At 45.3% G+C, this 23,200-nt stretch overlaps 1 protein-coding gene across 1 annotated transcript; it reads left to right on the plus strand.

Annotated features, from left to right (window-relative positions):
* Positions 1–161: 161 nt before the first annotated feature.
* ENO2 (enolase 2) lies at positions 162–22,203 on the plus strand. The gene is made up of 12 exons (XM_066613857.1): positions 162–323; positions 9,156–9,261; positions 13,597–13,692; positions 13,942–14,000; positions 15,181–15,250; positions 15,526–15,659; positions 16,058–16,280; positions 18,021–18,218; positions 18,319–18,520; positions 18,645–18,753; positions 19,768–19,826; positions 21,141–22,203. The coding sequence occupies exons 2-12, from the start codon at positions 9,177–9,179 to the stop codon at positions 21,208–21,210; spliced, it is 1,305 nt and encodes a 434-aa protein (XP_066469954.1). The 5' UTR covers positions 162–323; positions 9,156–9,176; the 3' UTR covers positions 21,211–22,203.
* Positions 22,204–23,200: the final 997 nt, after the last annotated feature.

Consider the following 23,200-nt stretch of genomic DNA (forward strand, 5'->3'; position numbering starts at 1 on the left):
GATAATGAAGCCAGACTTGCTTTTGACATCTCATTCCTGCGCCACCCCCACCCCTCCCTCTCCCCCCTCCCGCTCCATCCTCTACGTGCTGTTTGCAAAGCTCCCTTGAAATCCTGACTCATCTCGGCTCTGGGTCACATGCTGCCGCCCAGGCCCTATCAGGGGCGGCTCCATCCCATCACTGCTGTTGCTGCTGCTCTTCCTGCCACTGGCTCAGAGGACACAGCAGCTCCCCTTCAGGTCCTGCATCCTCCATCTCCTCATTCAACACCTCTTAGCAGTGCTGCTGCCTCAGCCAGCCTTCCTGCTGCTATCCTAGGAAGGTAAGTGACTTCCCCCTCTCCCCATGGCTAAGCCCAGGTTCTAACATTCCACCTTAAGTGTGTCAAAATATTCTCTTCCCTCCCTCCCCACTCACCACCAAACTGTTTCTCTTTTTTTTCTTCCCATCCTTTTTTTCCCCCTTCCTTCATACTGATTGACACTTGAGCCTCCTACTCCACATTTGGCTGCAAATATCTCTGGGATTCTGTTGTGGAGATATTTGGTGTTGGAGGGAGCAGGGTGCTGATACCAAGCCTTCTTTGGGGGAGATGGGAGAGGATTCTGGCAAGGGATGGGACTTTTTAACCCCAGGGATCAAACTGCTTTACCCACAAATTTTACAGACAGTGAGCCAGGTTGCAGACGCTGGTGTTCAAGAAATGAAAAGTCATCACATGGTGGACTCCTGGTGCTCTTTTTGAGAATAGGGTAGGAAAAGCAAAGGCAGTCAAGTAAGGCTAAATGCAATATCCTTAGGACTGCAGTGTGCTTCCCAGGATAGTATCCTGGTGGTACTTGAATAGAAGCCTTGGACGTATTTAAAAAATTATTCATTTTTTCTTTAAAAAAAAAAAAAAAGAACAGTTAAGAACACAAAAAGGATACAAACAAACCTAGGAGACACGAAGAAAATGTCGGGTGGACAGGGTGCTACTGGAAGCAGTGGCTGACTTGGAAAGGCTAGAGCAGCACTGCGTGCAAAGGTAGCTCTCCTTTAACCTGCTTCCCACAGCCTGTATCCTTGATCCCAGTGGTTGCTTCTGGGTTTCCAGCTGTGCATCTCTCTCCTTCCCACCCCCTCTTATCCCATCCCTTATCCCTGTTTATCTGGCCCTGACCTCCTTTCAGGACTGTGCCACTGCTGTTGCCTCTGTTTTCTTCCCACTGCTGGTTTGGGAGGATGAGGATAAGAGAGTCAGAGAGGGGAAGGGTGGAAGGAGACAAGTGGCAACTAAGGAGACCTAGGAGAAGTCCTGCCTCTGGATCTGAGGACCCCTGGAAGTGGAAGGGCTGGGGAAAAGTTGAGCAGGCACAAAGACAACAGCTTTCTGCAACCTCCATCAGAATTGAAATGACACAAAGCTGGGATCAGTGCTGATGAGCGACTAGGAGTGATGTGGTATATATTGCTTATGGCTTGGACTCTGCTGCGGAACTGGAGTCCTCACACAAACTCAAGCACAGATGCCAGGTTACTACAGCTCCCTCTGTCCCCGTGGCAGAGAGGTTTCTATAGTCCTGGGTCTTGGCACTCTCCAGGAAGCATCTGTGGCATCTGAAAGACTGTGCAAGCCATTTCAATATGCAGAGCAGCTGCTGAAGCAGCTGATGGGGGGACACCAGCCCAGAAGGTGCTGGGAAGAAGGTGGGAGGGGAACACAGATCTGCGTGGGCTTCAGAGAATCCCAATATTGTTGGCTGAAGCTTCCAGATTCTGGAGGCTTCTGCTGGCATGCAATTTCTGCAATTTCTACTGTTTAGGACAACAGAAGGGAGACTAAAAACCTTACTGCGCTACATGTTGAACCTCTGGCCCTCCTGTCTGCTCCATGCTGTGGTGCGCTCCATCCTCATTGCTCCTCCTCATCTTCCTTTTGCAGCACGACAGCTTTCTCCATTCTGCCCCCTTTCTTCTGTAGCCTGCCCTCTGCGTCACACACAATGCAGGTGGTGGGGGGGTCCATAAATCGCTTTCTGGCATAGCATAAGGTCAGCATGGCATTGGCATTAACATTAATTCTTCCTTCCTGATTATAGCAGTAGCGAGCCAGAGGGCTTAGCAACAATTAAGAAGGGGTCAATTCAACAAGGAGACAGGCCAACTGATTGTTGGTGGGAGAGCTTACTGGGAGGAAGAATGACTGAATTCATCTACCAACATCCTTTCCACAATTGCCTGCCCTGAAAGCCTTTGATCATAAAAATTAGCCAATCTGGACAGTCTGTCTGCAAGCTGACAGATAAACACAAATCAGATATTTGTGAATATTAGAGAATACAGGTGTCCCCCCATATTCACAGAGGATACATTCCAATACCTACCACGGATACCTGAAACCGTGGATAGTAGTGAACCCCCTATATATAAGTCATTTTCTGTTTGCCCGGGCGCCTACACAACCTAACTTGGGAAATTTTCCCTGCCAGAGTTAGGCTGTGAAATTTGTGAAACTAAGGGCACAATCCTAATCAACTTTCCAGCACTGGCATAGCTGTTCCAGTGGGACATGTGGGACATGTCCAGTGTCCAGTGGGACATCCTGCAGTTGGTGGGCAGTTACAGAGGCCTCCTTGGAGTTGCATTGCCCTTACGTTGGTGCTGAAAAGTTGGTTAGGATTGTGCCCTGAGTTAGGGTTTCGTGTCATTTTTCCTGTTGCTGCTTCTGCTTCCCCTCCCCCCATTGGCCATTTTGTCCAGCCCTGGACGCTATTTCCAGTGGCTCCTGCATGCCAGGGAGTGCAAAGCCCAGCTGAGCCCAAGTACAGAGCTACATCCTACCAATGGGGAGAAAGTGGGAACGCCAGAACATGCTGGAACAACAAGAGCTGGAGAGAGACTCCAAAGAGAGACTGTAGAGAGACACTGCGCTGCACCCGTAAAATGCAGAAAAAAATATTTTTGAATATTTTCAATCTACGGATAACTGAAACAAGAGAAACCAGACCTGCGGCTACGGGTGGATGCTGTACACTGAAACCAGTAGGCAAATACTCCATATTTTCCCTTGGTGCCAATGGTCTATGTGTTTCTGTACTAGATAATGGTCTGAAGACTCCTGCTACAATTCTATTCTTAAACTAAACAGGTAAACTGGATGACACTGCCTGGGAATCATATGGTAGGTGCTCTGAGAAGAAGAGAAGCAGTGATGTTAAATAAAGGCAATAATTTTAAGATGGAAGCACATCTTCTCCCCCCACCCCATGCTTACCATCTCCACTGCTCAAGCACAAAGTCCGCACCTATAGCACATTCTTTGTTAAGAAGAAATGGAGGTAGGTACATGTGCTAAAACATACATTTGACAAGGACATTTTTTTTTTTAAGAATCCCTCATGGGAGGGCATTGATCCCTGGAAAGGACATAGCTTTGTTGGTGTTTTATTTATTTGGGCTAAGTATCCAATAATGAGGCATGTCCAGGTGAAAAAATATCTGTATCCCCCAATCCCTACAGCCAAAGAGTTTCTGTTATAATTCTGCTGTTCCAACAACGGGCTGTTGGTACTGCAATGCACATCAACTTCAGAGGGCGGTTATAACAAGAGATTGAAGAGCAGACATTCCATACTTTTTATGGCATACAGCATTCATTCATTCATGCATGACATTTTTATCTCACTCTTCTTCCCAGAAGCTTAGACTAGCGTATGTTGATTGTCCCTGCCCTCTACCACCACCAGACCATTTTGTCCTCTCAACAATCCTGTGAGTTGGATTTTTAAATTTTTTTAAAAAAATTTTAATTTTTGTGAACGAACAAAAAAAATTGAAGAACACAATACAATTACAAATAAAACACTACAGAAACCAAGATCTAGCTTTCAAAACACTTGCAAAGAAAAGCAAAGATATATCTTTAAATAAATGTAAGCAAGATATTTAAGCAATCTTTAGCATTACGTGTTTTCACACACTATACAAGTATTTATCAAGGAGATACATTAGGTTTATCAAGAGTAACTGGCCCAAGGTCACCTACTGAACTTCATGACTGAATGGAAATTTGAGCCCAGATATACCCACTGGGAGCCAAACTTTGCTGAAAAGTGGATATAAATATATAAACATTTGGGTTACATCAAGCTTTATCTAGAGGTGCATTGCAGTCTCTGTAGTACTGCCATACATGATCTTTTACAGATGCACAGTGTCCCCCCCCCCCCCATACACATAGCAGGGTAAAAATAAATGGATTCTTCTTTGTTTTCCTACAAAATTGTTCACAAGGGAGTCCTTAAATCTCCATTGTCTTCATCCCAGGGGCATGGAAACTGTTGTCTCCTCCCCAAGCCTTCCAGAGTAGCACACTTTAGAGATTAGATCAGTGTCAGTGATTTCACAGGCTCAAGGTCAGATCATCCAGTTTGCCTCTCAGAGCAAGGGCGGTGCTGGATTTTATGTTATTGCCTATGTAGAAAAATTACACTTAACATAGAAAATGTGATTGCTCATATGAACTTCTAGTGTGAAGACAAATGTGAACAGGCAGTTTTATTAGGAATGTACAGAACCCTCCTGATAAATTTAGTTAGAATCTTCCAAAGTCTTTTGGCATCTCTCAAAATTCCCCAGATGTTTTGGCGACAACTCTCCTTTTAACATGCATCCACACAAATAGCAAAGGCAGAGGCTAGCACTACCATGGTAGTGGCTCTCAAATATTTTTGCACCTTCACGACCCACTTTTTAGAATGTCTGTTGGGACCCACCAGAAGTGATGTCATAGCTGGAAGTGACATCATCAAGCAGGAAAAATTTTAACACTCCCCCATACAACCAAATCAAATCAATTAAGTAACCTCTGAACCCTCCCAAGCAGTTGTTTAAAAAAATGCCCCAAACATCCCAAAGGCTGCAATCCTATTCACACTTACCCGGAAGTAAGCCCATTGACTATCATTGTTTAAAGCATATAGTAGCCTGTTAAAAATACAGATCTGTAACATTTCCTCCAGTGCAGCCACATTCTATGGTAGCATCAAGTCTAATATATTAAAAATAAAATGCACATTGAAATGAATGGGGACCCACCTGAAATTGACTTGCGACGCACTTAGTGGGTCCCGACTCACAGTTTGAGAAACACTATACTGTGGGGGAAAAAACTGGCAGATTTTGACAGCCATTAAATTAAGGGCAGCATGGCAGAGACAGACATGAAGCCCTCAATGGCAGGTGACCTTTCAAATCTTCGCACTTTGGCTTTGATTGCTGAATACAGGACCAAGCTATACGCACTAGCTTGTGAGCACTCCAATAAGTATTTGCAAACTTCATGAGAACTTACTCTTAGTGGCTATGCTTTCTCATAGAACAGCTTTTTCAGTAAGCGTATGGAGGGAGGTATACCTGCCATATGTCAAATTCTGGAGCACCACTGATGAAGACCATTTGGCCAAAATCCATCTGGCACAGATGAATTGCAGTTGGTTCACCTGGCCTTCAGCAGGAATTGCCCATTGGGATTATGTATAACTTTGTCGCTTATACTTTTACTGATTATTTGCTAGTATCAGCCTTCTGAATGCATTTATTCACATCCCAGAGGTAATTATTATGTTACTCTTTTTGCACAATGTGCATTTTTATTGGCAGAATGATTTACTAAATTTCTGTTTATTTTCACTCTGTATAATGTGGGCCCAAGGGATATTTCTATTTTGTTCTGTACTCAGCCTCTTCCATGACACTTGAGTGGACACCTATTCATTCCCCTTTAGGTGGGAAGTGGACTTTGCTTAAGTCACCTCTCTTGCTGCATTGGTCTTTTTCCAACAGCTGAAAACCTTGATCTACACAAGTTGTCACTCGCCAAGCTGACCAGTCACTGTATGGGAGCCCACCAAGGGCTTGATACATGGTACAGAGTAGCAAAATCAAAAATAGTTTTGCTACTTTGCTAAAAAATGGTGGAGGGTAGGCCATTGTGACAAATAGTATGCTGGCCCAGGTGATCCTTGGGCTGAAGCAGTTGGGCTTGCCTTGGGTTCGTGCCACAACGCTCACACTGGTAGCAACGACAGCATCAGTTCTCTGGTGGTAATGTCCCATTGTGAGAAATGTAATCCTTTTCTCACAGGCAACAGTCCGGTTCAGGGAAAAGGAAACTGGACCCACAATTTCAGTAACACAGATGAGGCATGTGGTGAAAATCCCTGATTTCCTCCTATTTTTGGTCAACTTTTCTCCTGTTTTGGACCTTTTTATTACCTCAGAGTTTCCTGCAATGCCTCAGCATTCTGAAGGAGTTGCTGAGTCATTCAAAGGCGGTAGCCATCTTTGCTTTATTGTCTTGCTGTTTATTGTTTGGGGATATTCTTCTTTCCCGACTAACTGGTAAACAAAGACCCTGGTTTGGAGCCAACTCATTGGACCGTGAAGCTCTCTTGATTTTCTGACACAGGAAATTCAGGTGGTTCAGGTGTCCCCAAATACCCATCCAAAGGTGAAAACAGGTTAAAAGGCAGCGTCAAACGCACACCTTTGCACATTTGCCCAGGTCCAATACAAGATGCATTGGATGCGTCTCCATCTTGCTAAAAGTTGCTGACCCAGAGCCTGAAGTCCCATTAGTAAGTTAAAAAAAAAAGAGCAAATAAAAACAAATGAGCAAGAACCTGGAGCAGTATGGCAGCCTTCCCCCCCCCCCACTTTCCCTTTATTGAATGCTTATTGAGAAAGACCACAATCCTATGCATGTTAACTCAGAAGTAAGTTCCATTGAGTTCAGTGGGTTTACTCCCAAGTAAGCATGCTTAGGATTTCAACCCCCAAAAATGCTTATTATGATTGCATTTTCCCCTCCGTTGCTTTGGTATATTGCAACCTGTTCATAAACTTCTTGTACTTTTACTGTTTTATCTGCCAGGTCTCAGTTCACCCAGGTGTGAACGGGCTGTCACAACTCCCAGACTGCTTACATTTTGCTGCTGTTTGTTGTTAAGGGGAAAACCTTAATTCCCTGGATTTTGGTAATCCCTGTTAACCTGGGAGGGAGATTTTCCCAAAGTGGCTCCTTCTGTCTGAGCTCATGCAGAAGGTCCCATGTTCATCCCTGGCATCTTTGGGTAGAGTCGAAACCCTTTCTCTCTCTGAAACCTTGGAGAGCCGCTTCCAACCAGTGTTTCCAGACTGAACGAAGATCTGACTTAAGAGCCAGGATGGTGGAGTAATTCAGGAGTTAGATCCAGGGCCAGTCACTCTCTTGCAGCCTCACCTACCTCACAGGGTTGTTGTGAGCACAAAAGGGTGGAAGGAACCATGTACACTGCCCTGAGCTCCTTAGAGAAAAGGTGGAATATTACTAATACTACTGCTATTACTGCTACTACCGTGTTTCCCCGATAATAAGACCTATCCCGAAAATAAGCCCTCCCCTTACTGTGTAAGATTCCTCTAAAATAAGCCCTCCCCCGAAAATAAGCCCTATTGAGATTGCTACTGTAGTGAAGGTGATCCCCTGCGCTACACGCTACATTACGGTACCCTCTGTATGCACCGTCCCCCCCCCCCGGGTGAAACACACGCCGCGCTCCGAGCTGCATCCAATCAGAGCTGCAGCAGTGAGCGCGTCATCCTGTTCTTCCCCAGTGATTTGCTTGCTGGCGCCATTGAGAGCAGTGCCGCGGAGGAGAGCTGAGGCAGGACAACATAAAAACCCGGTATGTAAGCGGGAGTGAGGGGGCATGATGGAGGATAAAAGAAGAACTCAGGAGGCATGATGGAGGATAAAAGGGGCATGATGGAGGATAAAAGAAGAACTCAGGAGGCATGATGGAGGATAAAATAAGCACTCAGGGGGCATGATGGAGGATAAAAGAAGAACTCAGGGGGCATGATGGAGGATAAAAGAAGAACTCAGGGGGCATGATTTGTTCACATTTACCTGTTTATTAAAATTGCTGTCAATGTTCATTAAAATAAGCCCTCCCCTGAAAATAAGCCTTCTGGTGTTTTTCTGTCCAAAAATAATAATAAGACAGTGTCTTATTATCGGGGAAACACGGTACTACTACTAATAATAATTTCACAAGTTTTTCACAGTTGGAAAATAGGTTCTTTTTAATGAGCCTGAAGGCAAAGTGTCACTGAGCATATGTAGTGTTGTGTACTGTGCATGTAGAGTGGCTTTCCTCTGAGAGGTATATAGATGGAATGAATCTATGTTACATTTGCACCCTGCCATAGGGCTGCCAATTCTCCAAGACTGGTCTGGAGCTTCCAGGAATCCACATCAATCTCCAGGTGACTACTGAAAGCAACCCTGGAAATTTTGGACAGAGGCCTCCAGGAATTTCCAACAGGCAAAGTTAGCAACTCTGCCCTGCCTGTCTAAAATGGAGTGGCTCCAGGAAAGCTGGGCTGCCTGAAAAGTTGCCAAGACTCCCATTGGGCTCAGCCTCAACATCTCCTTTCAATGCCAGAGATTCAACCCTGAAGAGATGGCCTCAGGATGTGCAAAGTGTGTTTCCCTCACCATTGCATCAATACAATTGCATCCATAAGATACAAACTGGGGATTAGGGGAAAGCCTTCTTGATCAGAGAGTTTTGCTTCTAGGGGTGGCGGCCTGAAATGAGTTGGCGGATAGTCACTGGGTGCCACTTTGGCTTGGTTGACTCACCAGCTCGGCAGCTGTAGGACCGATGTGTGTGCGTTCTCACCAAGCACGTCCTACAAAATTTGTATCTTCTTATGAAGGTGAGGAGCTGCTTGGACCAAAACAGTGCGTGTATTTGAGCTCTCAACACGAAGTCTTCAAAGCACACGCATGTGCACTACCCTACAAATTCAGCTCCCAGCTACCTCAGGTGGCTGATTATGCATATCAGTGTACTATGGCAGCACAAGATATGTAGCAGCAGTGATGGTTCAGCTTTGGCAGGAGGCAGATATTTTCGGCAGGTTCTTGCCAAAGGCATTGTGAATCTTTGCTTCTTCCCCACATCCTTCTGAAGCTTTGCATACAGTTCCATCCAATTTGACAGTGCAGTGCCTGATGATGAAAATAGCGGTGCTAGAGATCATCAGTTAGTGTACCAAAACCAATGTGATGACTTTCTGTCTCTCCTTGGACCATTCATTTGAGACTCATTTTGCTTTTCAGGAAAGAAGGACTAATTCCACCATGTCCATTGAGAAGATACATGCTCGTGAGATCCTGGACTCCCGTGGGAATCCCACCGTGGAGGTGGATTTGTACACAGCTAAGGGTATGTCCTGATGCGGGTGAGGCAGCTGGTGTCTCAGCTGCACCCAGCACACTGGGCTAACAGATGAGCTCTGACCAAAGGCAGCGAGCTGGAAAGGGTGCCAGGCACCATGTGGAGATGGCCTGGGGGTGAAGCTGTCTCTCACACACAAATTTACCACAGGAAAATCATCTGAGCAATTTAATTTTAGCTGCACTCTGCACAGAGCTGCACTCTGTGATAGTCTGCTTTGGGTGCAGAAATGAGAATGGGAAAGGGACATGTGATAGCAATAAGCCTCCTTCAGTGTGGGTTTTGAAGTCAGCAGCAATGGGTGGGTATTATTCTCCCACTTACTTGGAGAGATCAAAGCAGAGGTGTTGAGTGTAGCCCCTGAAACTGTCAGCTGTCTGCATTCAACACCTGTAGTGCTTGTAAGATTAGATGCCATAGAAACAACAATGTTTAACAATTTGTTTTAATCAACATTCCGTGTAAGCATTTGGTAGTTGTGATACACTCATCTCGTGGCTGTGGCTTCCAGAGAGAAAAATGAACCTGGTAAAGAAAATCCAGTTCTTCCTTGCAGAGATATACTTTTTGCCTCTTGAGCAAGGAAAGCTACGGCAATGGGATGCAGTGCTTATAATAGTTGCCATTATCGCTTATACAGCACTCACAACTATGCGCTGCAAAAGAATTTAGGAGGTAAGACCTGTCTGCAGGCTCGCAATCTAGCTGTAAGGCAGACAAATAAGCAAACAGAAGAACACACAAAAGGCAAGGAGGTAGAAGAGGGCACAAGAGAGACCTGCTAGGCTGGGAAGGCCTGTGATAAAAGGCATGTTTTAAATTCAGGAAGCAATTAGGCCATCTGAATATCACAAGGGAGAGAATTCCCAAGAAAAGGAACTGAAAAAGAAAAGGGGTGAAGACAGGAAATAGATGAACGAACTTGATCATTTGTGAAGAACCAGCTGTATGAAGCCAAAGTTGGGGTGTAAACTAAAGAAGAGAGATAAGATAGAAGCCCTGTTTGGACATTATTTTAATTGTGTGTAGAAACAACACATGTTGGAGAAGCAAGAGTATGTTAGCAAGCCCTATTTCTGGCCCTCAAGCCACACCTCCTGCCCATTATGCTTACAGTGACAAACACTGCTCCTAGCCCCCTCCCTCAAATACAGTCTGCCACAGGTTGTTCAGGTTGTGCATTGCACAAGGGCGCCACATCTAAGGGGGTGCCATTCACATTGGTGACCTTTGCATCCCATAAAGGAATGACTGGTGCTCTACCCAATACATGAAAGATTAAGGGCGCAATCCTAACCCCTTAGGTCAGTGCTTTCCAGCACTGGCATAGCGGTGCCAATGGGGCGTGTGCTGCATCCTGCAGTTGGGTGTCACTCACGGAGGCCTCCTCAAAGTAAGGGAAGGTTTGTTCCCTTAAATCAGAGCTGCATCGCCCTTATGGCAGTTCTGGAAGGCACTGACATAAGGGGTTAGGATTGCGCTCTATGAAAGATAGGTCCTCTACCCAGTGATATGAAAGATTTTTCCTGCCCACCCCAGCTGACTCTCCCAGTTAGAAGAGGAGATGCTTGAATATTGGGTTTGTTGGCCAAGCAGATGAGGCACTGACCTTGCTCTCAGCAACCAAAATGGCCTAGCTCAATTATGGCCACCCTCAACCAACAGCACTGCCTTGGCTATCTCAAGCAGCCCTGCCACACAAGCTTAAGGAAGGGGCAACTTTTTCAAATTTGCTCAGAGGCACCATATGGGATAGCGGCAGCCCATCTTCTCATCCTCTGCCTCCTACTTAGATCCTCTCAGTTTGGGCTGATCCTTCCCCTTCCAGGTCCTGTCCTTGGCCTGTCCCAGCCTCCCCAACCAGTCTTCTCCCGACTGGGATGGGTTGGCCCTCAGGGCCTTCCTTGAGGAGTAGGTCCAGCAGAACCACCATCCTGGTCCCCTCCCGCCTGCGCAGGAGCAACTTGGCCATCAACCTGCTGGTGGACCTGCCTCTTGCACCTGTGCCTGCTGCTCTCTTCCGCCTCCCTGCAGCCCATGCCATGTGACAGGCCTAACAGCTGAACCCATGGATTCTCGTGGGCTGCTGTCGTGCCTCTTGCCGGGAGCAGCTCTCTGAGGGTACAGGGCTGCTTGGTGTGTCTGCTGCACTCCCACTGCCCTTCAACCCTGGTAAGTCCAGCTCCAGACAATTGTATTTGTCTGGATGTTCCTATGCTTAAAGTTCCAGTTCTTGAGGGAGGATCTCTCCAAACACAGCATTTGTCCCTACAGACAAATGCTACAAGCATGGTGGGTAAAGGATCTGACCTAAGGCGCATTGATGCTGGAGGTGGGCCTTGGGCATGTTCTTGCTGCCTCCAGCCACACATTCTTTCCATACAGTCAAGGTAATGTAATGTCTGCCCATGGCTAAACATGCGCAATACAAAGAAGGACAAGCAAGCTGAGAGTACAAGGCAGAAGAATTATATTTAAGAAGCAGAAAAGAGGAAAAGCAAAAGCAGTCAAAAGAAATAGAATTAAGGCATTAACAACACTTTTTAGAGAGGGACAGAAGGAAACAGTGACACAGAGAGAGATTAAGAAGTTGAAAATGATAAGAATTGTCAGCTGCCTAATTACAGAAATGAAAAGAAAGAGACGAATCCGCAATGGCTATAAGATAACACACTTGAGAATAGTAGATTACATCAGAACCTAACTAGTGCATGGAGAGAAGAACTGCAGAAGATTATGGGGGATAAACAAGGGGTTAGTTTTAGAAACATTTATGCTGCAATCTTAACCACACTTTCCAGAGAGTAAGCCCCACTGAACAAAATAAGACTTACTTCTGAGTAGGCCTGGTTAGGAATGTGCCCTCAGTTGTAGAAAAAATAGATGAGAGCCAAGACAAACAAGTCTGAAAAACAGGAAATGGTGAAAGATCTGGAAAAGAAAGAGAAGGTTGCATTAAAATTATAACTACAGTAACCAGAACAGAGTTATAAGCCTTGCTAAACAGGAAAGACAGACTGAAACAAAGAATGGAACCTTAGGATACTCCAAAGACATAAGAAAAGGAGGAGCAAGAACTTAGAACCAAAAGTGAGCAAATAAGAATGAAACCAAGACAGCATATTATTACAAAAGTCAAGGTCATGTAAAGAAGCAGTAATGAAAAAAAAAGGATGGTTTGCAGTACTGAAGTTGAAGATAAATCTTTAAAAAAAGTCCAGAAAAGCTGGACTGAAATTGATCAAAAAGTGAATTAGCAGAAAGAAAAGTGAGAAAGTACCGGATGCTTCATGATTTGGGAAATAAAAGGATTTTTGGAAATACAAGGAAATAGAGAAATGGGAGACAGAATGATCGAAAGAAGGTTTCTAAAGCATCAGCAGACCAAAATATATTTGCTCTTGGACATATACTCTCAAAAGAGGTGGCAAATGCCCTGTCCAATAAAACCCATAGGTGGCTTACACAGAAGTAAGTAAAAAAAAAAATGTTTACTTTGCTCTTGGATTGCCTCTCCACCATTGGATGTAGAATGCATGTTTTTGACTTGGCTGAATCAGCGCTGGTGGGGGGGGGGATAGGATTCTAGCCATTGCAGGTGAAGAAACTATCAGAGAAAGAGAGGGGGAAAGGTATTAATGATGATGATACTAATATTATTATCATTATTTACTAAAATGCTATTTTTATTTTATTAAAATATGTTTAAGAAAAAGTTTTATTACTAAAGCCTATTATAGTAATAAATTACTGATTATTTAATAAATTATTAATTTATAAATAAATTGACCACATGTTTATTAATAAATTGTAAAATTAATATGTATTTATTAAATTAATTAATTAATAATTATGTTGTCATTTTATTTATTTCTTTACAAGGATTGCTAATATTAGCAGTAATTTAAGCAGACCTGGAGACAAACTATTTGGGGTTAGTGGGTCTAAATGTACACTGTGAAGGATTTTTTTTTAAAAGCAAAAACTTATGTGCAGGTAGCTTGATATGTTTAAAGGGATATCATTTATATGTTATATAAGTTATATAATAAGCAACATTTTCATAAATTCTAACAAGTTCCCAAGTCCTGTCAGATATCCCAGTGCTTTTTCACTCAGTGGGCCATAATTCTAGAACATAAGGGGTGCTTAGAAAGAATCTTCCTGCATGTTTTCCTTTATAACCCCATAAGTAAAACAGCAGGCAATTTCCTTTTTAAAAAATGACAACTCAACATTCAGGGAGTGGCAGTTCAGGCTTAGGTGATCTCAGTTGTTCCTTCATCCTGACATTTTCTACCTCCACATTTCATTCCTCCTCAGGAATGTTCCGGGCTGCTGTTCCCAGTGGTGCTTCCACTGGCATCTATGAGGCTCTAGAGCTGCGTGACAATGACAAATCCCGATTCCTTGGAAAAGGTAGGACCTTTATAGCTTCTTTTCACTGAACCATGAGGAGTGATTCTAAGAACTGTATGTTTGTGTGTGTGCCTGTGCATGTTGTGGTCTCTTTTTCGACCGGCAGCAATAGCAGATGTATGCTGGCTGGTGAAATTCTGCTGGCTTCAAGCTGAAGTGAGAGGGAAGAGTTGACGGTCCTATGTGCCTCTCTGTCTCTGTTTCCTTCTGCTTCTCTCTGACACTCTCCGTGTCTTTTTCCTTCTGTAGGGGTCCTGCAGGCGGTGGACCACATCAACAGCACTATCGCCCCTGCTCTCCTGAGCGCTGTAAGGATCCCCCTTTGTTCTTCATTTCCTTATTAGCCTCTACTTGTGCTCTCTCTCTCTCTCTCTCTCTCTCTCTCTCCTTGCTCTTTCTCTATCCTTTTACCCTCTATTTTATTTTCTAGATGTCGAGGCACACTGTACGTTTGTTTGTGTGTGTATGTCTGTGTGTGCGTATGTATCATCAAAGGATGGAGAAATCTTGTTTCCACTGGAGGCTATTACAGAAACCCATTGCATAACCAACACCATGTATAGACATTAGCTTTTCAGAAGCTCAAAAGCAGCTTGGCTGAGCATGGAGTACAGGAAGCAGGAGTCTCTGGGAAGAGATCTTGTGGAGTTAGCTATGGCCGAGTTATAAGCATAATTCAGACTACGCTTCTGCCCACCTCTCTAACCATGTTCAAGTGCCCTCTGCCTGACTCACCAAAACTATTACAAGGTGCAAGAGAATGGGGTGAATATAGACTGCATCATACACTTGATTGGCATGGCCTCATACTGTGGGATTAGTGCAGTTTTGCCAAAATGATTGATCACTGCGGAAGTCGCCCATGAAATAGATACTCATTTCTCTGTCAAGCTGTGGTCTCTGATCAGAGTCTGCTGTTTTGTTTTGTTTTTGTTTGTTTTGCTTCAAAAATTGTCAGCTGTCAGGCAACGAGAGGTTCAAACTATTCCTGCTGTTCAAGTACTGAAGAGTTCTGTGGCCAAGCTGTGCATATAACAGAGGCTGGAGACAGATGTTCATTTTTTTCAGAGGCCTGCAGGAAGCATCGCTGCTTGTGGGTGGGCACTCATGTCTTTCATCCCATTCTAATTTCTGCTCAAGCAGGTAACATTTTGCAGGGTTTTTACAAAACCCTGCAAAACCTTTTTGACTAGATACGAAAGAGGTAAAAGAAGTGAGTTCTATGTTCACATGTACATTAGGGCCAATGAGATTGTATTAGCCCACCTTCAACTGTTTTAGAAACTATTATTAAGGTTCCTGCTTCAGATACACGGACCCACTCTGTTCAGGAAAGCAAGGATGAACTGTGCTCATTCAGTTTCCTGGACTAACTCCAAAGGGTATGTGTGTGCGTGCTTGCTTTGCTTCAGAAAAATGCCACTTCCTTCCAGAGCACTACACCGTTTTACCCAGACTTCCCCATTTAAGAGGTGTTTCTTTCTGCAGGGGCTTTCCGTTGTGGAGCAAGAGAAGATAGACAACCTCATGCTGGAGTTGGATGGGACAGAAAATAAATGTAATTCTACTCTCTCTGCTTATAGGAAAATGGAAAAATTGTGGGCACAGAGGGGCAGGCTATTTTCAGGTTGAAAGAGAAATTGCAAGCTTCCTGGCTATATAAGGCAATGGAAGAGATGGGGAGGGCTAGATTAATGGCAGATACTGTGGGACAGAAGGATGATTGTAAGATTCTCAGGGCGGGGATCTTTCTGTTTAGTTTATGTCATTATGTAAAGCACCATGTACATTAACAGTACTTTGTTGCTGTTCTTCATTTTAAAATGTTCATAGCCAAGTTTGGAGCCAATGCTATCCTGGGTGTTTCCTTGGCTGTGTGCAAAGCAGCTGCTGCGGAGAAGGATGTTCCCCTGTATCGACACATTGCTGACCTGGCTGGAAATTCAGATCTAATTCTGCCAGTACCTGTAAGAATCTATTACTCCTGATTTCACATAGAGAGTACAAAGGGGTGAGCAGGCAGTTGAGAACTTGAATGAACGTACAAAGTAGCTGAATTCATAATCAAAACATACATGCCTACCACAATCCCCTTCATATACCTCCCAGTGATAGGACTACACACGCTATGAATTTCAACCAGTTTCAAACCTGCTTAGCTAATATGGGGGCCGATGAAAGTAAACTTGACAGGCTAGGGATTGCTTGCAAATTCTGAGCACCCTCACATAATCTCAGTTCCCAGGATACTCTGAGAGAAGCCATGCTATTTAAAGTAGTAAAAACTACTTGAAACTTGCCACACCAATATATTCCAACCTGTATGACTGAAATTCACCTGTTGCTTCTTGCTGAACTCTTCCAGGCCTTCAATGTTATCAACGGGGGATCCCATGCTGGAAACAAGCTGGCCATGCAGGAGTTTATGATTTTGCCTGTTGGAGCAGAAAGCTTCAGGGATGCAATGCGCATTGGTGCTGAGGTTTATCACAATCTTAAGGGTGTGATCAAGGACAAGTATGGCAAAGATGCTACCAATGTGGGAGATGAAGGAGGCTTTGCCCCTAACATTTTGGAGAACAGCGAAGGTGAGAAGAAGGCCCTGTTCCAAACAAGATATCTGTACAGGATGTAACTTGGGGTGAGGCCTCCCTGGTTGACCTCACAGTTTAGGGGGGATCATGTAGGTAAAAGCAGTGTCTGAGATCAGACCACTTGACTTGAAAGGTTAAAACCAACACCTTTTATTGGGTCATACTGGTTCAGAAACCAACAGCCAGTGACTTTAAAACTGGTGAAATGTGTTTACTATGGTCTTTTTCGCTCAATAGCTGAGTGGCTAGGCCAGGGGTGCTCAATAGGTGGATCGCGATCTACCAGTAGATCGCGAGGCAAATTGAGTAGATCGCAGAGCCCTGTCTCTCCAAACTGTTAATATGTCAGTTTCGTCTAGTGACTAGACGAAACTGACACATTTAGCTAAACTGACACTGAAACTGACACTTTAGCTGCTCTTCAGGCATGCAGCAACAAAACTGACGAAACTGACTAGACTCCAGCAGGGGCTCCATACATTAAAGCGGGTGTCTGTCAGACGCTTCCTTCCCCCCTGGTAGATCTCTGGGCCTTGCTGGGTTTCAAAGTAGCTCTCGAGCCAAAAAAGTGTGAGCACCCCTGGGCTAGGCTATGCCAGTTGAAGTTTCTGAACAATCTTCAAAGGTAGATCCCTATGGTGTGTATTACAGCCGTTTAATCTGGACATCACAGTATGTGTAAAAGAAGCCAAGGTCCCAATCCTATTCAATTTTCCAGCACTGATACAGCAGTGCAAACAGGACATGCACTGCATCCTGCAATGTGGGGCCAGTCATGGAGGCCTCCCTAAGGTAAGGAAATGTTTGTTCCCTTACCTCACCGTTGCGCTGTAGTTGCATCAGCACTGGAAGGTTGGATAGGATTGGGCCCCAAGTCACCTTAAGAATTGGACCAACCAGCAGAAATTTCACTGACTTGCAACAAGAGAAACACATTCAAGAAGGTGCCAAATCTCATAATACTGAACACAAAATCATAAGTGTGTCTGTGTAGTTGGTCAGCGTGGGCAGAAATAGCAAATGACAAACAGCAAATTATGGATTTATGAAAAGAGTGAGAAATTATAGATTAGATTATCAGAAAATTTAAGTGCCATTTTGGAATGAGCTCATCAATATATAAGCCCTTTTAACACTCTAAGACAGAGCTATTCAAACTGGGGTGTCATGACACCGCAACCTGACAATTGTGGCCTCTGTCCCCTTAAGGGGCAGAGGCAGGGGGAAAGCAGTGACATGATCCCCAGGATTGCATTGCTCAGGGGGGCTACAGGGACTGGGATGTACTCACCAGTCCCTGCAGCAGCCTTCCCGGGGTGCAGGGAGCCCTGCGCAGGCACCTGCAGGGCTCCCCAACGTTCCAAAAGTGAAAGTGGAGCGACGGTGCTCCACCTCCACAAAACTAGAAGTGGAGTGTGATCGCTCCGCTTTCACTTTTAGAAGGCTGGGGAGCCCTGCAGACGCTCGCACAGGGCTCCCCACAACCCTGACAGCTGCTCAGGGACTGGTGAGTACATCCCAGGCCCTGCAGCTCCCCTGAGCAACACGATCCTGGGCTTGGGCTTACCTGGCAGCAGTGAGGAACAGCAGCAGTAGACCCTCTTTTGGGCACAGAGGTGAGCCATTGTGTGGGCATAGGGTCATGGCCTGCTCCAGCAGGGATACTTCAGGTTGTTAAGAGGCCTTTCCAAACATGCTTGTCAATCTCAGTTAGTCTCCCTTCCAACCCCTCAGCTTTGGAACTCCTCAAGGAAGCCATAGAGAAAGCCGGCTACACTGACAAGATTGTGATTGGTATGGATGTGGCAGCATCTGAGTTCTACAGGGATGGCAAATATGACCTGGACTTCAAATCCCCCGATGACCCTAGCCGCTACATTTCAGCAGATGAACTAGGCGACCTGTACCAGAGCTTTGTACGAGACTACCCAGGTGAGCCCAAAACCTCAATTGTAGGTGATCTCTGCTGTTGGCAGACTGGGGCTGTGCCTTGAGGCTGTTGCCATTATCTTCTTTTGCTCTATCTCTGTAGTGGTGTCAATTGAGGACCCCTTTGATCAGGATGACTGGGAGGCCTGGTCTAAATTCACAGCAAATGTAGGGATTCAGATTGTGGGAGATGATCTGACGGTGACCAACCCCAAGCGCATTGAACGAGCTGTTGAGGAGAAGGCCTGCAATTGTCTCCTGCTCAAGGTCAACCAAATTGGATCTGTCACTGAAGCCATCCAAGCGTGAGTTCTCCCAAGGCACTTCACTCCCCCAAAGTCTTTGGGCTATTTAGTGCTCAGTCACAGTCTCAAGGACTCAAGACCTGTTGGGAGGTCAATCTAATGAGTTTGCTGTATGTCCCCACAGGTGTAAGCTGGCCCAGGAGAATGGCTGGGGGGTGATGGTGAGTCACCGATCAGGGGAGACTGAAGATACCTTCATTGCTGACCTGGTAGTGGGACTCTGTACTGGGCAGGTAGGTTCTCACTGGGTAGAAATCCATGTCTTGGGTGCCCTCTTGGGATGTAACAGAGAAGTGAAAACTAGAACAGTTTGTTGTATAGATTTGTTGTATAGATAAAATCTCTTTCTACAGTTGAAGGAGGCTCAAGGCTCAGTTCTGTCCAACTTTTCAGTGCTGATGCAGCCATGCCAACAGGGCATGCACTGCATTCTGACTTGGGGGGCAGACAGTTAAGGAGGCCTTTTCAAGGTAAAATAATGTTTACTCCCTTACCTTGGGGCTGCATTGCAGCTGTATTGGCACTGGAAAGTTGGATAGGATTGAAACCTCATTGCTCCATGCAGACATCAGGGGGAGGGGCAAGGAACAGGAAACTTGTGTGTTAAAGCTTCCAGATACCAGGTACTGATTTTTTAAAACAGAAGAATGATGTTGTAAAGAGATGAAGAGAGCTGGCAGAGAAGCTGCTGCCTACTGCTGAATTAGAAGTGGGCAATGGATAGAAGAGACTGGGCCCTGCATGTGAAATTCCATCTTTGGAGAACTGGCATAATTATGGATTGCAAGTATGATTGCAACCAATTTTGACACAGCCACCTCTCCTTTTCTCCTGCAGACCTTCCTTCACTGAGGTGTAATCAGCTGCTGGAATAGCTCCTTCCCTCTTGTTTTCCCAAATGCCCTTTCCACATGCATCTTCTGTCCCTTTGCAGATAATGTCCCAGGTTGTTTTTCCTCAGTTAGCTTGTTTAAGCATAAATTAAACAAGAGATCAGCAGAAGATGCTGGCACTCACATTCCGTTTGCCAGAAGGTTTGGGTAGTCCACTTCCCCTCCTATGGACCTCTGCCATGGGAGAACTCAGATGAGCTGCTGACACATTCAGAGCCATGTGGCCAATAAGAAGTGAATCGTGTATAGTACTTAGTTGGGCTGTCTCCTTTTGACCATGATAGGTCTGTACCCTTCGACAACACTTGTTGAACCTCCCATGAATGATTATTGAACTGACATTGACTTTTACAGATAAAGACTGGAGCTCCATGCAGGTCTGAACGACTGGCGAAATATAATCAACTAATGAGGTAGGAATGCAGGGGAAGTGGGGGAAATGCCAAAATACATCCCCTGAGTGAGTGTTGGTGTGACTGGGATAGATCAACACACAAGAGAGGGGATCTGTTGTCTTAGAATGTTTCCTGAGTCAATTGCTATTGCAGTGTTTAGCATTGCCCAAGGTTGATTCTGGAATCAGGGACACACACTATGCTGGATACAACAAGCAAGTTTAGAATCTCTTTCGGCTTTTATCATGTAAGGTTCTGTATTTATACAACACACCCTGTCCCCAGAAAAAAACACTTGCCTAGATCTGGTGTAGCATAAGACATAGGCTTCCCAAAGCACTCCATAAAAGGATTTTGCTTTTCCATTCCCTTGAACACAAAACCTTGAGCATTACAGAGTTTTGTGTGTCCTGTATGGATTCCAAGCAAAGTTGGTAGCAGATAACACAAGGAAAAGCAGGACGTATTCATGTTTTTGCCATTAACAGCCCAATCCTAAGGTCAACAAGTGCCAGCGCAGCACCTGCAGTGCTGGCCCTGAATGTTGTAAAAGCGCTGTAGAGCAGTTTTCAACACCCAGGGAGTTAGTGGTGCTAGCCGGGGACTGGTAAGTGCTGCACTAGGTGGGGGTTGATGGAGCAGGTTGAGGGTGTTTTGGGGCAGGGGGAGGGCAGGAAGGGGGTGGTTCAGCCCGGGATGGGGGGGGTGGGGACACCTGCATGAAGCTACTTGGTTCTGTGCCAGCTGTTTAGCTGGTGCAGATCTGAGCAGCCCCTTTGAGCACGCTGGGACTCTACAAGGGTGAAGGGAACATGTTCCCTACCCGGAGAAGACCACCAACCTGCTCAGTTTCAGGGCTTAATACAGCATGGGCCTGGCAGCCCTACTGCACCAGCGTTGAATAGGATTGGGCTATAAAATGATATCAGGAAAGGGTTTATCTAGATTAATTCCATTGGATGCATATGCACTTATCCCACTGAAACAGTGCTTTGCGCACACTTCACGCATATTGTCTTAGTAATCCCTACAAAAGTCCTGTAAGGAATATACACATTATCCCTATGGTGCAGATGGGGCTGAGAGGTAGGGCCTGGCCTACAGCCCTAGTGACTTCATAGTGGAGGCAGAATTTGAACTATGGGCTTCTCGACTCATACTGACTATGTTATACCAGTGTTTAGTGAGTCTCAGTATGGAAATCAATGGGTCTTAAGTAATTACGTTTTGTGCTTAAGTTTTAGTGAGAATTAAATTCCCCTGGCCAGTGTCCATTATGTGAACCAAGACCTATGAAATAAGTTGCACTAACTATCTGTCTGCATTCTACAGGATTGAGGAGGAGCTTGGTGACGAAGCTCGCTTTGCTGGGCACAACTTCCGTAACCCGAGTGTCCTATAAACACTGCCCTTGGCACACTCCGGCTTGCCTGCTAATTCCCAGTGCACAGACTCTGAAACCGTCCTAGACCACACTCTCCATCTCCCCTATTCCTCAGTCCTCAGTTCCCACTCCAGCTACCCAGTTTCTCCTCCACAGTCCCTGTGAATTCAGGCTCCCCCCCCCCCACTGGAATTACCCAAAGAATGTCAAGAAGGAAGTGTCCCTCCACCCATCATGGTGCAGTGCTGCAAGCCAGCTTTGCGTGTGTCTGCTCTTTGGGCCTGCTTGAATCATCCTGATGCCCAAGTGTAAAGTGGTGTGAACTGTGAGCATGTTTTCCAGGGTGTGTGGCAAATGTGCACATATCTGGAGGTTGCTCTGAGAATTGGTGTGCTGGCTATGTTTGCTTCCTGATGCCAGATTGTGTGCGCCTGTGTTGTTGCCACTTGGACGCCTGAGTCTGTGTTTTGCAACTTGATATGAGTTTGTTAATGCTGTGAACTGCACATCGTCAATTGCTTTGGTTGCTTTGTGTACGTGTGTCCTTCCCCATCCCTGCCAATCTCCATGTACTCTCTCTAGTTTCAAGTGTGGTGCGTGTGCGTGTGTGAGGTGCAGTGCCCATGCCTAAGGCTAGGTTGCATCTGATCCAAAAGCTGTGTTGGCTTGTGTTTTTCTTAAACATAAGAGCAAGATGTGCTGCTGCAATACACGGGTCATTGTGCCATGCTTTGTGGTTTGATTTTGGTCAGTGCGTTGTGGGTGTGCTGCTGCGGTCAGCACCCTGCTCAGACTGCTCTCCTTCCCATCACCCTCTGGATGTTTGCTCACGTGGCTCTCTCTTCCTCATCACCCATTTACCATCTTGCTGTCCTGTCACTTCTGCTTTGACCTCTGGAAGTTTCACCCTCAACTGAGCAACAGCGACAAGTAATGGAACAACAATGACAAAAACCCAGAAAAAAAATTCCAAGAAACCCTCAGCTCAATTAAATTCTATTTCACACCTGAGTCTCTTGCCTCTGCCTGAAACATCTCTGGTTTTTCTAGGGGGAGAGGGAAATGGAAGAGCCCTGAGACCTAGAGACACAGGTGGGGGTGGAGCGGTGGTTCCTGGCAAATGAGGGGGCGGAGCATATTGGGATGTGGGCAAAGCCTAGTGGCACTTAGTAGCCCCAGAAGATGGTACCTATCCTCTTACAAGAAGAACCTGGCTGTGCCTGGTGCCTTGGCTGATGGACATGGGGAACAGGACAGGATAAATGGCAAAAGTCAAGCCAAGTAGGAAATAACCTACCTCCCTGAATCTAAATCCTTACTCTTAGATTTTATCCCCTCTTCCTCCAGAGATCCCCCCCAAAAAAAGACTGAAACCCAGAGCCTTCAGGTTAGACTTTAGGATCTGGCAACCCCAATACGGGGAATGCAGCCAAAGAAAACCAATATGCCTGGGATAACCAGGGAGAAAGGGTCTGTTTTTGTGTTGGGTGACCACTGACCTTCCTGCTCTATAACTCTTATCTCTCATAGATCTGTTTGTGAAAGTTTAATAGGGAGGATATTGACATTTATAGAACTGGAGTCTGTTGGTGGAGAGGGTCATTACTGCCTTTAAAATTAATCAAGAAATTTGGGGTTTTTTTTTCTAAGTAGGCTTCAAGGTCAAATTTCAAAATGATGTAAATAATATTGAAATTTTCAAATTTGAATATTAATTCTAAAATTATGCCAAATTTTGTATACATGCAACATGCCTTGCCTTGGCTCTAGTAGTGGATTGCCTTGGCTCTTGCCTTGGCTCTAGTAGTGGATTGCCTTGGCTCTTGCCTTGGCTCTAGTAGTGGATTGCAGTGGCTCCGACTGGCAGGCACAGTCCACTTGGGCACCCTTTCCTCTCTAAACTCGAAACAAAACTGACGATGATATCAGAGGAAATATATGGCTGCTGGTCTGCCTGTCAGGTCCAGGTTTAGGCCATGGACAGCCATACCTGAATCCAGACCAAATC

The sequence above is a fragment of the Tiliqua scincoides genome, chromosome 2 (genome assembly GCF_035046505.1).
Source record: "Tiliqua scincoides isolate rTilSci1 chromosome 2, rTilSci1.hap2, whole genome shotgun sequence".
Lineage (NCBI taxonomy): Eukaryota > Metazoa > Chordata > Lepidosauria > Squamata > Scincidae > Tiliqua > Tiliqua scincoides.

Coding starts and splice junctions, on each gene's coding strand:
- ENO2 (XM_066613857.1), top strand. CDS start 9,177: ATGTCCATTGAGAAGATACATGCTCGTGAGATCCTGGACTCCCGTGGG. Junction 13,693..13,941: donor ATCCCGATTCCTTGGAAAAG/GTAGGACCTTTA, acceptor TTCCTTCTGTAG/GGGTCCTGCAGGCGGTGGAC. Junction 18,219..18,318: donor CTTTGTACGAGACTACCCAG/GTGAGCCCAAAA, acceptor CTATCTCTGTAG/TGGTGTCAATTGAGGACCCC.